This window comes from Somniosus microcephalus, chromosome 9 (genome assembly GCF_052327205.1).
Source record: "Somniosus microcephalus isolate GS21.2 chromosome 9, FLI_Smic_1.0, whole genome shotgun sequence".
NCBI lineage: Eukaryota > Metazoa > Chordata > Chondrichthyes > Squaliformes > Somniosidae > Somniosus > Somniosus microcephalus.
Window position 1 is genome coordinate 241,866,739 of NC_140995.1, and position 16,511 is coordinate 241,883,249.

General features: G+C 60.5%; 1 protein-coding gene across 2 annotated transcripts in view; it reads left to right on the plus strand.

Annotated features, from left to right (window-relative positions):
• The first annotated feature begins 722 nt into the window (after nucleotides 1-722).
• The window catches only part of fbxo28 (F-box protein 28), a 66,272-nt gene continuing 50,483 nt past the window's right edge, over nucleotides 723-16,511 (plus strand). For both annotated transcript variants that reach the window (XM_085998075.1, XM_085998076.1), the window contains exons 1-2: nucleotides 723-943; nucleotides 6,255-6,364. In XM_085998075.1, coding sequence (XP_085854201.1) covers nucleotides 761-943; nucleotides 6,255-6,364 — 293 coding nt within the window. In that variant the 5' untranslated portion in view covers nucleotides 723-760. The remainder of the gene's footprint in view (nucleotides 944-6,254; nucleotides 6,365-16,511) is intronic.

Sequence of the window (16,511 nt, forward strand, 5' to 3'; positions counted from 1 at the left end):
GGCGTGGTGTGGCGTCACGCGACAGGGCGGGTGGGGGTGACGTCACGTGACAGGGCAGGCGGGGTGTGGCGTCATGCGACAGGGTGGGCGGGGTGTGGCGTCACGTGAGGGGGCGGGGTGTGGCGTCACGTGAGGGGGCGGGCGTGGTGTGGCGTCACGCGACAGGGCGGGGCGTGACATCACGCGAGGGGGGCGGGCGTGGTGTGGCGTCACGCGACAGGGTGGGCGGGGGTGTGGCGTCACGCGAGGGGGCGGGCGTGGTGTGGGCGTCACGCGACAGGGCGGGCGGGGTGTGGCGTCACGCGACAGGGCGGGCGGGGTGTGGCGTCACGCGAGGGGGCGGGCGTGGGGTGGCGTCACGCGAGGGGGCGGGCGTGGTGTGGCGTCACGCGAGGGGGCGGGCGTGGTGTGGCGTCACGCGACAGGGCGGGCGGGGTGTGGCGTCACGCGACAGGGTGGGCGGGGTGTGGCGTCACGCGAGGGGGGCGGGCGTGGTGTGGCGTCACGCGAGGGGGCGGGCGGGGTGTGACGTCACGCGACAGGGCGGGCGGGGTGTGGCGTCACGCGACAGGGTGGGCGGGGTGTGGCGTCACGCGAGGGGGCGAGCGGGTGTGGCGTCACGCGACAGGGCGGGTGGGGGTGACGTCACGCGACAGGGCGGGCGGGGCGTGACGTCACCCGACGGGGCGGGCGGGGCGTGACGTCACGCGAGGGGGCGGGGCGCGGGCTGACGTCAGTTCCGGTCGAGCGGTGCGGGAAGATGGCGGCCGAGCGAGCGGACGGCGGCGGCGCGGGGCCCGAGGGAGAGGCGGGCCCGGACCCGGGGACTGGGCCCGGCACCGAGCCGCTGCACCAGGACAACCCGCTCCTCAACCTCCCCATCGTTGCCATCGACTCCATCCTCGGACTGCTCTCCTACGACGAGATCAGCGGCCTGCGACTGGTGAGGGACTGGGGGATAAATAACACCCGGAGGGAGGGAGGGGGATAAATAACACCCGGAGGGAGGGAGGGGGATAAATAACACCCGGAGGGAGGGAGGGAGGGGGATAAATAACACCCGGAGGGGGATAAATAACACCCGGAGGGAGGGAGGGAGGGGGATAAATAACACCCGGAGGGGGATAAATAACACCCGGAGGGGGATAAATAACACCCGGAGGGAGGGGGGATAAATAACACCCGGAGGGAGGGAGGGGGATAAATAACACCCGGAGGGAGGGAGGGGGATAAATAACACCCGGAGGGAGGGAGGGGGATAAATAACACCCGGAGGGAGGGAGGGGGATAAATAACACCCGGAGGGAGGGAGGGGGATAAATAACACCCGGAGGGAGGGAGGGGGATAAATAACACCCGGAGGGAGGGAGGGGGATAAATAACACCCGGAGGGAGGGAGGGAGGGAGGGGGATAAATAACACCCGGAGGGAGGGAGGGGGATAAATAACACCCGGAGGGAGGGAGGAAGGGGGATAAATAACACCCGGAGGGAGGGGGATAAATAACACCCGGAGGGAGGGAGGAAGGGGGATAAATAACACCGGGAGGGAGGGGGATAAATAACACCGGGAGGGAGGGGGATAAATAACACCGGGAGGGAGGGGGATAAATAACACCGGGAGGGAGGGGGATAAATAACACCCGGAGGGAGGGAGGGAGGAAGGGGGATAAATAACACCCGGAGGGAGGGGGATAAATAACACCCGGAGGGAGGGAGGAAGGGGGATAAATAACACCGGGAGGGAGGGGGATAAATAACACCGGGAGGGAGGGGGATAAATAACACCGGGAGGGAGGGGGATAAATAACACCGGGAGGGAGGGGGATAAATAACACCCGGAGGGAGGGAGGGAGGGGGATAAATAACACCCGGAGGGAGGGAGGGGGATAAATAACACCCGGAGGGAGGGAGGGGGATAAATAACACCCGGAGGGAGGGGGATAAATAACACCCGGAGGGAGGGAGGGAGGAAGGGAGATAAATAACACCCGGAGGGAGGGGGGGGGATAAATAACACCCGGAGGGAGGGAGGGGGTTAAATAACACCCGGAGGGAGGGAGGGGGATAAATAACACCCGGAGGGAGGGAGGGGGGTTAAATAACACCCGGAGGGAGGGAGGGGGATAAATAACACCCGGAGGGAGGGAGGGGGATAAATAACACCCGGAGGGAGGGAGGGGGTTAAATAACACCCGGAGGGAGGGAGGGGGATCAATAACACCCGGAGGGGAGGGAGGGAGGGGGATCAATAACACCCGGAGGGAGGGAGGGGGATAAATAACACCCGGAGGGAGGGAGGGGGATAAATAACACCCGGAGGGAGGGAGGGAGATAAATAACACCCGGAGGGAGGGAGGGGGATAAATAACACCCGGAGGGAGGGAGGGAGGGGGATAAATAACACCCGGAGGGAGGGAGGGGGATAAATAACACCCGGAGGGAGGGAGGGGGATAAATAACACCCGGAGGGAGGGAGGGGGATAAATAACACCCGGAGGGAGGGGGATAAATAACACCCGGAGGGAGGGAGGGAGGAAGGGAGATAAATAACACCCGGAGGGAGGGGGATAAATAACACCCGGAGGGAGGGAGGGAGGAAGGGAGATAAATAACACCCGGAGGGAGGGGGATAAATAACACCCGGAGGGAGGGAGGGAGGGGGATAAATAACACCCGGAGGGAGGGAGGGGGATAAATAACACCCGGAGGGGACGGGAGGGAGGGGGATAAATAACACCCGGAGGGAGGGAGGGAGGGGGATAAATAACACCCGGAGGGAGGGAGGGGGATAAATAACACCCGGAGGGAGGGGGATAAATAACACCCGGAGGGAGGGGGATAAATAACACCCGGAGGGAGGGAGGGGGATAAATAACACCCGGAGGGAGGGAGGGGGATCAATAACACCCGGAGGGGAGGGAGGGGGATAAATAACACCCGGAGGGAGGGAGGGGGATAAATAACACCCGGAGGGAGGGAGGGGGATAAATAACACCCGGAGGGAGGGAGGGGGATAAATAACACCGGAGGGAGGGAGGGGGATAAATAACACCCGGAGGGAGGGAGGGGATAAATAACACCCGGAGGGAGGAGGATAAATAACACCCGGAGGGAGGGGGATAAATAACACCCGGAGGGGGATAAATAACACCCGGAGGGAGGAGGATAAATAACACCGGGAGGGAGGGGGATAAATAACACCCGGAGGGGGATAAATAACACCCGGAGGGAGGGGGATAAATAACACCCGGAGGGAGGGGGATAAATAACACCCGGAGGGAGGAGGATAAATAACACCCGGAGGGAGGGAGGAAGGGGGATAAATAACACCCGGAGGGAGGGAGGGGGATAAATAACACCGGGAGGGAGGGGGATAAATAACACCCGGAGGGAGGGAGGGGGTTAAATAACACCCGGAGGGAGGGAGAGGGTTAAATAACACCCGGAGGGAGGGAGGGGGATAAATAACACCCGGAGGGAGGGAGGGGGATAAATAACACCCGGAGGGAGGGAGGGGGATAAATAACACCCGGAGGGAGGGAGGGGGATAAATAACACCCGGAGGGAGGGAGGGGGTTAAATAACACCCGGAGGGAGGGAGGGAGGGGGTTAAATAACACACGGAGGGAGGGAGGGTGATAAATAACACCCGGAGGGAGGGAGGGGGATAAATAACACCCGGAGGGAGGGAGGGGGGTTAAATAACACACGGAGGGAGGGAGGGGGATAAATAACACCCGGAGGGAGGGAGGGGGATAAATAACACCCGGAGGGAGGGAGGGGGATAAATAACACCCGGAGGGAGGGAGAGGGTTAAATAACACCCGGAGGGAGGGAGGGGGATAAATAACACCCGGAGGGAGGGAGGGGGATAAGTAACACCCGGAGGGAGGGAGGGGGGTTAAATAACACCCGGAGGGAGGGAGGGAGGGGGTTAAATAACACACGGAGGGAGGGAGGGTGATAAATAACACCCGGAGGGAGGGAGGGAGGGGGATCAATAACACCCGGAGGGAGGGAGGGGGATAAATAACACCCGGAGGGAGGGAGGGGGATAAATAACACCCGGAGGGAGGGAGGGGGATAAATAACACCCGGAGGGAGGGGGGGGGATCAATAACACCCGGAGGGAGGGAGGGGGATCAATAACACCCGGAGGGAGGGAGGGGGATCAATAACACCCGGAGGGAGGGAGGGGGATAAATAACACCCGGAGGGAGGGAGATAAATAACACCCGGAGGGAGGGAGGGAGGGGGATAAATAACACCCGGAGGGAGGGAGGGAGGGGGATAAATAACACCCGGAGGGAGGGAGGGGGATAAATAACACCCGGAGGGAGGGAGGGGGATAAATAACACCCGGAGGGAGGGGGATAAATAACACCCGGAGGGAGGGAGGGAGGAAGGGAGATAAATAACACCCGGAGGGAGGGAGGGGGATAAATAACACCCGGAGGGAGGGAGGGAGGGGGATAAATAACACCCGGAGGGAGGGAGGGGGTTAAATAACACCCGGAGGGAGGGAGGGGGATAAATAACACCCGGAGGGAGGGAGGGAGATAAATAACACCCGGAGGGAGGGAGGGGGATAAATAACACCCGGAGGGAGGGAGGGAGGGGGATAAATAACACCCGGAGGGAGGGAGGGGGTTAAATAACACCCGGAGGGAGGGAGGGGGATCAATAACACCCGGAGGGAGGGAGGGGGATAAATAACACCCGGAGGGAGGGAGGGGGATAAATAACACCCGGAGGGAGGGAGGGGGATAAATAACACCCGGAGGGAGGGAGGGAGGGGGATAAATAACACCCGGAGGGAGGGAGGGAGGGGGATAAATAACACCCGGAGGGAGGGAGGAAGGATGATAAATAACACCGGGAGGGAGGGAGGGGGTTAAATAACACCCGGAGGGAGGGAGCGGGTTAAATAACACCCGGAGGGAGGGAGGGGGTTAAATAACACCCGGAGGGAGGGAGGGGGATAAATAACACCCGGAGGGAGGGAGGGGGATAAATAACACCCGGAGGGAGGGAGGGGGATAAATAACACCCGGTGGGAGGGAGGGAGGGGGATCAATAACACCCGGAGGGGGGGGGGGGGGGGGGATAAATAACACCCAGAGGGAGGGGGATAAATAACACCCGGAGGGAGGGAGGGGGATAAATAACACCCGGAGGGAGGGAGGGGGATAAATAACACCCGGAGGGAGGGAGGGGGATAAATAACACCCGGAGGGAGGGAGGGGGTTAAATAACACCCGGAGGGAGGGAGGGGGATCAATAACACCCGGAGGGGAGGGAGGGGGATCAATAACACCCGGAGGGAGGGAGGGGGGATAAATAACACCCGGAGGGAGGGGGGGGGATAAATTACACCCGGAGGGAGGGAGGGAGGGGGATAAATAACACCCGGAGGGAGGGAGGGAGGGGGATAAATAACACCCGGAGGGAGGGAGGGAGGGGGATAAATAACACCCGGAGGGAGGGAGGGAGGGGGATAAATAACACCCGGAGGGAGGGAGGGAGGGGGATAAATAACACCCGGAGGGAGGGAGGGAGGGAGGGGGATAAATAACACCCGGAGGGAGGGAGGGGGATAAATAACACCCGGAGGGAGGGAGGGAGGGAGGGGGATAAATAACACCCGGAGGGAGGGAGGGAGGGAGATAAATAACACCCGGAGGGAGGGAGGGGGATAAATAACACCCGGAGGGAGGGAGGGGGATAAATAACACCCGGGGAGGAGGGTGCGGGCTGGGCCGGGGATTAATAACAGCCTGTTCCCAGGTGAAGTGTCAGTGTGTTTGGTGTGGGAATCCCGCTGTGTTCCTGTTGAAGGGTCCGGCTCTCGGCATCCCTGGCTGATCACAGAATCACAGAAACCTCACAGTGCAGATAGAGGCCATTTCGGCCCATCGAGCCTGCACCGACACATACCCCACCCGATCCCCGTAACCCCTACACCAACATATATCCCACCCTATCCCCACGTATTTAATCCCCCTAACACTAAGGGTCAATTTTTATCATAGCCAATCAACCTAACCCGCACATCTTTGGACTGTGGGAGGAAACCGGAGCACCCGGAGGAAACCCACGCAAACACGGGGAGAATGTGCAAACACGGGGAGAATGGAAGAATGAGGGTGGGGGTTCACTCAGGGTTTGAGATACAGTATGTTTGTTTCTACACCTCAGAGTGCTGGAGGTGCGAGTGGGAATCTCCATCACCTTCTCCTGTCCTTTCCCCAGGTTTGTAAGCGGATGGATGCTGTCTGCCAGCGGATGCTGAACCAGGGATTCCTGAAGGTAGAGCGGTACCACAGCCTGTGTCAGAAACAGGTGAAAGCTCAGCTGCCACGGTGAGTAACCAGTGGGGTACCGTACGGTCCTCGCCACAGGCTCAGATTTCACACACTCTTAGCTTAAAGTTCTCATCTGACAGTAAGCGTGGAAGGGCAGCAGGCCCTCCACAGATCCTTGGGAACCCGAATGGGGCGCATTGGGAACCCGGATGGGGCGCATTGGGAACCCGGATGGGGCGCATTGGGAACCCGGATGGGGCGCATTGGGAACCCGGATGTTGTGTATTTGTTGGCATTAATGGTTAGACAAAGAGCGAAGTGTGCAAGTGCTTTTTGTTCATTTAGTGATTTGCTTCCTCGGTTACTGAATAGTGGTAGACGTTTAAGTAGATAAACATGTGAAGTGCATTATACACGATTGTAGTGTGTGAAATGGTTTTTCTATTAAAATCAGTGGACGTGGCTATAAAGGTGTCGCCATGGACACACCTGCAGCCAGTCAGCAATTTCTGTTGGACAGCACTAGACTGGGCTCAGCCTCCTGCCGATACTGTCGCGTCTAACACACGAGCAATCGCTACGGGTCAGGAGGTGGAAGGCGGATGATGGAGCGGTGCCCGAGCCCCAGTCATTGCTGTCTGAGAGAGATGGGCACTGACTGCACTTTGTTGATATATCACCCGTTAAGAGGTGCTTTAATTCATTGGGAAGGCATTGCAGAGACTGCGCGTTAACTCTTGGTGCCCTTCGGCTGTTGCTGTGAACTCACATGCTGTCAGTGAGGAGCACCCAGGAGCCTGGGTCACCCGTCAGTGAGGAGCACCCAGGAGCCTGGGTCACCCGGCAGTGAGGAGCACCCAGGAGCCTGGGTCACCCGGCAGTGAGGAGCACCCAGGAGCCTGGGTCACCCGGCAGTGAGGAGCACCCAGGAGCCTGGGTCACCCGTCAGTGAGGAGCACCCAGGAGCCTGGGTCACCCGTCAGTGAGGAGCACCCAGGAGCCTGGGTCACCCGGCAGTGAGGAGCACCCAGGATCCTGGGTCACCCGGCAGTGAGGAGCACCCAGGAGCCTGGGTCACCCGGCAGTGAGGAGCACCCAGGAGCCTGGGCCACCCGGCAGTGAGGAGCACCCAGGAGCCTGGGTCACCCGTCAGTGAGGAGCACCCAGGAGCCTGGGTCACCCGGCAGTGAGGAGCACCCAGGAGCCTGAGTCACCCGGCAGTGAGGAGCACCCAGGAGCCTGGGCCACCCGGCAGTGAGGAGCACCCAGGAGCCTGGGTCACCCGGCAGTGAGGAGCACCCAGGATCCTGGGTCACCCGGCAGTGAGGAGCACCCAGGAGCCTGGGTCACCCGGCAGTGAGGAGCACCCAGAAGCCTGGGTCACCCGTCAGTGAGGAGCACCCAGAAGCCTGGGTCACCCGGCAGTGAGGAGCACCCAGGAGCCTGAGTCACCCGGCAGTGAGGAGCACCCAGGAGCCTGGGCCACCCGGCAGTGAGGAGCACCCAGGAGCCTGGGTCACCCGGCAGTGAGGAGCACCCAGGAGCCTGGGCCACCCGGCAGTGAGGAGCACCCAGGAGCCTGGGTCACCCGGCAGTGCTGGCAGTGGGCAGAACTGTTGCAAATGGAGTTTGATGTGAGGTCATCCACTGTGGCTCTGAGAAAGACAAATCGGTATTTCCTTAATGGTGAGAATCGAGCAGAGAGATTTCGGTGTCCGTGTGCACAAATCACTAAAAGCTAGGGGACAGGTACAAAAAGTAATCGAATGTTGGCCTTTATCACACAGGGGTTGGAATACCAAAGTGAGGAGGTGATTCTTCAGTTGCACAGAGCCTTGGTCAGACCCCGTCTGGAGCACTGCCTTCAGTTTTGGATGCTGCACCTCAGGAAATATATTTTGGGTTTAGGGGTACAGCGCAGATTAACCAGAATGATACTCGGGCTAAAAGGGTTAAATGATGAGGACAGGTTGTAGAAACCTGATGTGTATTCCCTCGAGTTTACAAATTGAGCGGTGACCTAATTGAGGTGTTTAAATGATAGAGATTTGACAGGGTAGGTACAGAGAAATCATTCTCTCTGGTGGGAGAATCCAGAACAACAGAACATCTTTAGCAGTGAAATCAGGAAGCACTTTTTTACGCAAAGGTTAGTGGAAATCTGCAACTCTCTCCCCTAAAAGGCTGTGGATGATGAGGGTCAATTGGAATGTAGAGACTGACGTCGATAGATTTTTGTTAGGTAGGGATATGGAACAAAGGCAGGTAGATGGAGTTGGGACACAGATCAGTCATGATCTAATTGACAGGCAGAATAGTCGAGCGAATGGGGGGTGGGGGGGGTTGTTAGATTGGGAGCCGGGGGGGGTGGTTAGAGCAGGGGGGGGGGTCAGAGCGGGGGCGGGGGTTAGAGCAGGGGGGGGTCGGGGCGGGGGCGGGGGTTAGAGCAGGGGGGGGTCGGGGCGGGGGTTTAGAATGGGAGGGGGGTGTTAGAGTGGGAGCTGAATGATGAACAACATGCATTTGTATAGCGCTTTTAATGCAGTAAAAATCCAAGGCACTTCAGAGGAGCGATATCAACCAAAAGTTGACACTGAGCCACAGAAGTGGGTATTCGGGCAGATGACCGAAAGCTTGGTCAAACAGGTAGGTTTTAAGGAGTGTCTTCAAGGACAAAGGAGAGGCAGAGGGGTTTAGGGAGGATATTCCAGAGCTTAGGGCCTTGGCAGCTGAAGGCACGGCCATCAGCGAATAAAATCGGGGCTGCTTAACAGGCCAGAATTGGAGGAGTGCAGATATCTCGGGTTGTAGAGATAGAGAGAGGCGAGACCACAGAGGGATTTGAAAACAAGGATGAGAATGTTAAAATCGAGGTGTTGCTGGACTGGAGGTAATGTAGGTCAGCGAGCACAGGGGTGACGGGTGAACGGGAATTGGTGCGAGTTAGGACACGGGTCAGCGAGCACAGGGGTGAAGGGTGAACGGGACTTGGTGCGAGTTAGGACACGAAGCAGTGAGCACAGGGGTGAAGGGTGAACGGGACTGGGTGTGAGTTAGGACACGGGGCAGTGAGCACAGGGGGTGATAGGTGAACGGGATGGGGTGTGAGTTAGGACACGGGGCAGTGAGCACAGGGGGTGATGGGTGAACGGGACTTGGTGCGAGTTAGGACACGGGGCAGTGAGCACGGGCGAAGGGTGAACGGGACTTGGTGCGACTTAGGACACGGGGCAGTGAGCACAGGGGTGAAGGGTGAACGGGACTGGGTGTGAGTTAGGACACGGGGCAGTGAGCACGGGGTGATGGGTGAACGGGACTGGGTGTGAGTTAGGACACGGGGCAGTGAGCACAGGGGGTGATGGGTGAACGGGACTGGGTGTGAGTTAGGACACGGGGCTGTGAGCACAGGGCGTGATGGGTGAACGGGACTGGGTGTGAGCTAGGACACGGGGCAGTGAGCACAGGGGGTGATGGGTGAAAGGGACTTGGTGCGAGTTAGGACACGGGTCAGCGAGCACAGGGGTGAAGGGTGAACGGGACTGGGTGCGAGTTAGGACACGGGGCAGCGAGCACAGGGGGTGATGGGTGAACGGGACTGGGTGTGAGGACACGGGGCAGTGAGCACGGGGTGATGGGTGAAAGGGACTGGGTGTGAGTTAGGACACGGGGCAGTGAGCACAGGGGTGAAGGGTGAACGGGACTGGGTGTGAGTTAGGACACGGGGCAGCGAGCACAGGGGGTGATGGGTGAACGGGACTTGGTGCGAGTTAGGACACGGGGCAGCGAGCACAGGGGTGATGGGTGAACGGGACTTGGTGTGAGTTAGGACACGGGGCAGTGAGCACGGGGTGATGGGTGAACGGGACTTGGTGTGAGTTAGGACACGGGGCAGTGAGCACAGGGGGTGATGTGTGAACGGGACTGGGTGTGTGTTAGGACACGGGGCAGTGAGCACAGGGGGTGATGGGTGAACGGGACTGGGTGTGAGTTAGGACACGGGGCAGTGAGCACAGGGGGTGATGGGTGAACGGGACTGGGTGTGAGTTAGGACACGGGGCAGTGAGCACGGGGTGATGGGTGAACGGGACTTGGTGTGAGTTAGGACACGGGGCAGTGAGCACGGGGTGATGGGTGAACGGGACTGGGTGTGAGTTAGGACACGGGGCAGTGAGCACACGGGTGATGGGTGAACGGGACTGGGTGTGAGTTAGGACACGGGGCAGTGAGCACGGGGTGATGGGTGAACGGGACTGGGTGTGAGTTACGACACGGGGCAGTGAGCACGGGGTGATGGGTGAACGGGACTGGGTGTGAGTTAGGACACGGGGCAGCGAGCACGGGGTGAAGGCTGAACGGGATTTGGTGCGAGCTAGGACACGGGGCAGTGAGCACAGGGGTGAAGGGTGAACGGGACTTGGTGCGAGTTAGGACACGGGGCAGCGAGCACGGGTGAAGGGTGAACGGGACTGGGTGTGAGTTAGGACACGGGGCAGCGAGCACGGGTGAAGGGTGAACGGGACTTGGTGCGAGTTGGGACACGGGGCAGGGAGCACAGGGGGTGATGGGTGAACGGGACTGGGTGTGAGTTAGGACACGGGGCAGGGAGCACGGGGTGATGGGTGAACGGGACTGGGTGTGAGTTAGGACACGGGTCAGCGAGCGCGGGTGAAGGGTGAACGGGACTTGGTGCGAGTTAGGACACGGGTCAGCGAGCACAGGGGTGAAGGATCAACGGGACTGGGTGTGAGTTAGGACACGGGTCAGTGAGCACGGGTGAAGGGTGAACGGGACTTGGTACGAGTTAGGACACGGGGCAGTGAGCACAGGGGGTGATGTGTGAACGGGACTGGGTGTGAGTTAGGACACGGGGCAGTGAGCACCCGCTGATGGGTGAACGGGACTGGGTGTGAATTAGGACACGAGGCAGTGAGCACGGGGTGATTGGTGAAAGGGACTGGGTGAGTGTTAGGACACGGGGCAGTGAGCACGGGGTGATGGGTGAACGGGACTGGGTGTGAGTTAGGACACGGGGCAGTGAGCACGGGGTGATGCGTGAACGGGACTTGGTGCGAGTTAGGACACGGGGCAGCGAGGACAAGGGTGAACGGGACTTGGTGCGAGTTAGGACACGGGGCAGTGAGCACGGGGTGATGGGTGAACGGGACTGGGTGTGAGTTAGGACACGGGGCAGTGAGCACGGGTGAAGGGTGAACGGGACTTGGTGCGAGTTAGGACACGGGGCAGTGAGCACGGGTGAAGGGTGAACGGGACTTGGTGCAAGTTAGGACACGGGGCAGCGAGCACGGGTGATGGGTGAACGTGACTGGGTGTGAGTTAGGACACGGGGCAGTGAGCACAGGGGGTGATGGGTGAACGGGACTGGGTGTGAGTTAGGACACGGGGCAGTGAGCACAGGGGGTGATGGGTGAATGGGACTGGGTGTGAGTAAGGACACGGGGCAGTGAGCACGGGTGTAGGGTGAACGGGACTTGGTGCGAGTTAGGACACGGCAGTGAGCACGGGGTGATGGGTGATCGGGACTGGGTGTGAGTTAGGACACGGGTCAGTGAGCACGGGGTGATGGGTGAACGGGACTGGGTGCGAGTTAGGTCATGGGGCAGTGAGCACGGGGTGATGGGTGAACGGGACTTGGTGCGAGTTAGGACACGGGCCAGTGAGCACGGGGTGATGGGTGAACGGGACTTGGTGCGAGTTAGGACACGGGGCAGTGAGCACAGGCGGTGATGGGTGAACGGGACTGGGTGTGAGTTAGGACACGGGGCAGTGAGCACAGGGGGTGATGGGTGAACGGGACTGGGTGTGAGTTAGGACACGGGGCAGTGAGCACAGGGCGTGATGGGTGAAGGGGAATGGGTGTGAGTTAGGACACGGGGCAGTGAGCACGGGGTGATGGGTGAACGGGACTGGGTGTGAGTTAGGACACGGGGCAGTGAGCACAGGGGTGATGGGTGAACGGGACTGGGTGTGAGTTAGGACACGGGGCAGTGAGCACAGGGGCTGATGGGTGAATGGGACTGGGTGTGAGTTACGACACCGGGCAGTGAGCACAGGGGTGATGGGTGAAGGGGACTGGGTGTGAGTTAGGGCACGGGGCAGTGAGCACGGGGTGATGGGTGAACGGGACTGGGTGTGAGTTATGACACGGGGCAGTGAGCACAGGGGGTGATGGGTGAACGGGACTGGGTGTGAGTTAGGACACGGGGCAGTGAGCACGGGGTGATGGGTGAACGGGACTGGGTGTGAGTTAGGACACGATGCAGTGAGCACAGGGGGTGATGGGTGAACGGGACTGGGCGTGAGTTAGGACACGGGGCAGTGAGCACAGGGGCTGATGGGTGAACGGGACTGGGTGTGAGTTAGGACACGGGGCAGTGAGCACAGGGGGTGATGGGTGAACGGGACTGGGTGTGAGTTAGGACACGGGGCAGTGAGCAAGGGGTGATGGGTGAACGGGACTGGGTGTGAGTTAGGACACGGGGCAGTGAGCACGGGGTGATGGGTGAACGGGACTGGGTGTGAGTTAGGACACGGGGCAGTGAGCACAGGGGGTGATGGGTGAACGGGACTGTGTGTGAGTTAGAACACGGGGCAGTGAGCACAGGGGGTGATTGGTGAAAGGGACTGGGTGAGTGTTAGGACACGGGGCAGTGAGCACGGGGTGATGGGTGAACGGGACTGGGTGTGAGTTAGGACACGGGGCAGTGAGCACGGGGTGATGCGTGAACGGGACTTGGTGCGAGTTAGGACACGGGGCAGCGAGGACAAGGGTGAACGGGACTTGGTGCGAGTTAGGACACGGGGCAGTGAGCACGGGGTGATGGGTGAACGGGACTGGGTGTGAGTTAGGACACGGGGCAGTGAGCACGGGTGAAGGGTGAACGGGACTTGGTGCGAGTTAGGACACGGGGCAGTGAGCACGGGTGAAGGGTGAACGGGACTTGGTGCAAGTTAGGACACGGGGCAGCGAGCACGGGTGATGGGTGAACGTGACTGGGTGTGAGTTAGGACACGGGGCAGTGAGCACAGGGGGTGATGGGTGAAGGGGACTGGGTGTGAGTTAGGACACGGGGCAGTGAGCACAGGGGGTGATGGGTGAATGGGACTGGGTGTGAGTAAGGACACGGGGCAGTGAGCACGGGTGTAGGGTGAACGGGACTTGGTGCGAGTTAGGACACGGCAGTGAGCACGGGGTGATGGGTGATCGGGACTGGGTGTGAGTTAGGACACGGGTCAGTGAGCACGGGGTGATGGGTGAACGGGACTGGGTGCGAGTTAGGTCATGGGGCAGTGAGCACGGGGTGATGGGTGAACGGGACTTGGTGCGAGTTAGGACACGGGCCAGTGAGCACGGGGTGATGGGTGAACGGGACTTGGTGCGAGTTAGGACACGGGGCAGTGAGCACAGGCGGTGATGGGTGAACGGGACTGGGTGTGAGTTAGGACACGGGGCAGTGAGCACAGGGGGTGATGGGTGAACGGGACTGGGTGTGAGTTAGGACACGGGGCAGTGAGCACAGGGCGTGATGGGTGAAGGGGACTGGGTGTGAGTTAGGACACGGGGCAGTGAGCACGGGGTGATGGGTGAACGGGACTGGGTGTGAGTTAGGACACGGGGCAGTGAGCACAGGGGTGATGGGTGAACGGGACTGGGTGTGAGTTAGGACACGGGGCAGTGAGCACAGGCGGTGATGGGTGAACGGGACTGGGTGTGAGTTAGGGCACGGGGCAGTGAGCACGGGGTGATGGGTGAACGGGACTGGGTGTGAGTTATGACACGGGGCAGTGAGCACAGGGGGTGATGGGTGAACGGGACTGGGTGCGAGTTAGGACACGGGGCAGTGAGCACAGGCGGTGATGGGTGAACGGGACTGGGTGTGAGTTAGGACACGGGGCAGTGAGCACAGGGGGTGATGGGTGAACGGGACTGGGTGTGAGTTAGGACACGGGGCAGTGAGCACAGGGCGTGATGGGTGAAGGGGACTGGGTGTGAGTTAGGACACGGGGCAGTGAGCACGGGGTGATGGGTGAACGGGACTGGGTGTGAGTTAGGACACGGGGCAGTGAGCACAGGGGTGATGGGTGAACGGGACTGGGTGTGAGTTAGGACACGGGGCAGTGAGCACAGGCGGTGATGGGTGAACGGGACTGGGTGTGAGTTAGGGCACGGGGCAGTGAGCACGGGGTGATGGGTGAACGGGACTGGGTGTGAGTTATGACACGGGGCAGTGAGCACAGGGGGTGATGGGTGAACGGGACTGGGTGTGAGTTAGGACACGGGGCAGTGAGCACGGGGTGATGGGTGAACGGGACTGGGTGTGAGTTAGGACACGATGCAGTGAGCACAGGGGGTGATGGGTGAACGGGACTGGGCGTGAGTTAGGACACGGGGCAGTGAGCACAGGGGCTGATGGGTGAACGGGACTGGGTGTGAGTTAGGACACGGGGCAGTGAGCACAGGGGGTGATGGGTGAACGGGACTGGGTGTGAGTTAGGACACGGGGCAGTGAGCAAGGGGTGATGGGTGAACGGGACTGGGTGTGAGTTAGGACACGGGGCAGTGAGCACGGGGTGATGGGTGAACGGGACTGGGTGTGAGTTAGGACACGGGGCAGTGAGCACAGGGGGTGATGGGTGAACGGGACTGGGTGTGAGTTAGAACACGGGGCAGTGAGCACGGGGTGATGGGTGAACGGGACTGGGTGTGAGTTAGGACACGGGGCAGTGAGCACGGGGTGATGGGTGAACGGGACTGGGTGTGAGTTAGGACACGGGAGCAGTGAGCACAGGGGGTGATGGGTGAACAGGACTGGGTGTGAGTTAGGACACGGCAGTGAGCACAGGGGGTGATGGGTGAACGGGACAAGGTGTGAGTTAGGACACGGGGCAGTGAGCACAGGGGGTGATGGGTGAACGGGACTGGGTGTGAGTTAGGACACGGGGCAGGGAGCACAGGGGGTGATGGGTGAACAGGACTGGGTGTGAGTTAGGACACGGGGCAGTGAGCACGGGGTGATGGGTGAACGGGACTAGGTGTGAGTTAGGACACGGGGCTGTGAGCACGGGGTGATGGGTGAACGGGACTGGGTGTGAGTTAGGACACGGGTCAGTGAGCACAGGGGGTGATGGGTGAACGGGACTAGGTGTGAGTTAGGACACGGGGCAGTGAGCACGGGGTGATGGGTGAACGGGACTAGGTGTGAGTTAGGACACGGGGCAGTGAGCACGGGGTGATGGGTGAATGGGACTGGGTGTGAGTTAGGACACAGGGCAGTGAGCACAGGGGGTGATGGGTGAACGGGACTGGGTGTGAGTTAGGACACGGGGCAGTGAGCACGGGGGTGATGGGTGAACGGGACTGGGTGAGAGTTAGGACAAGGGGCAGTTAGCACAGGGGGTGATGGATGAACCGGACTGGATGTGAGTTAGGACACGGGGCAGTGAGCACAGGGGGTGATGGGTGAACGGGACTGGGTGTGAGTTCGGACACGGGGCTGTGAGCACGGGGTGATGGGTGAACGGGACTCGGTGCGAGTTAGGACACGGGGCAGTGAGCACGGGGTGATGGGTGAACGGGACTGGGTGTGAGTTAGGACACGGGGCAGTGAGCACAGGGGGTGATGGGTGAACGGGACTGGGTGTGAGTTACGACACGGGGCAGTGAGCACGGGGTGATGGGTGAACGGGACTGGGTGTGAGTTAGGACACGGGGCAGCGAGCACGGGGTGAAGGGTGAACGGGACTTGGTGCGAGCTAGGACACGGGGCAGTGAGCACAGGGGTGAAGGGTGAACGGGACTTGGTGCGAGTTAGGACACGGGGCAGTGAGCACGGGGTGATGGGTGAACGGGACTGGGTGTGAGTTAGGACACGGGGCAGTGAGCACAGGGGTGAAGGGTGAACGGGACTTGGTGCGAGTTAGGACACGGGGCAGCGACCACAGGGGGTGATGGGTGAACGGGACTTGGTGCGAGTTAGGACACGGGGCAGCGAGCACAGGGGTGAAGGGTGAACGGGACTTGGTGCGAGTTAGGACACGGGGCAGTGAGCACGGGGTGATGGGTGAACGGGACTGGGTGTGAGTTAGGACACGGGGCAGTGAGCACAGGGGTGAAGGGTGAACGGGACTTGGTGCGAGTTAGGACACGGGGCAGTGAGCACGGGTGAAGGGTGAACGGGACTTGGTG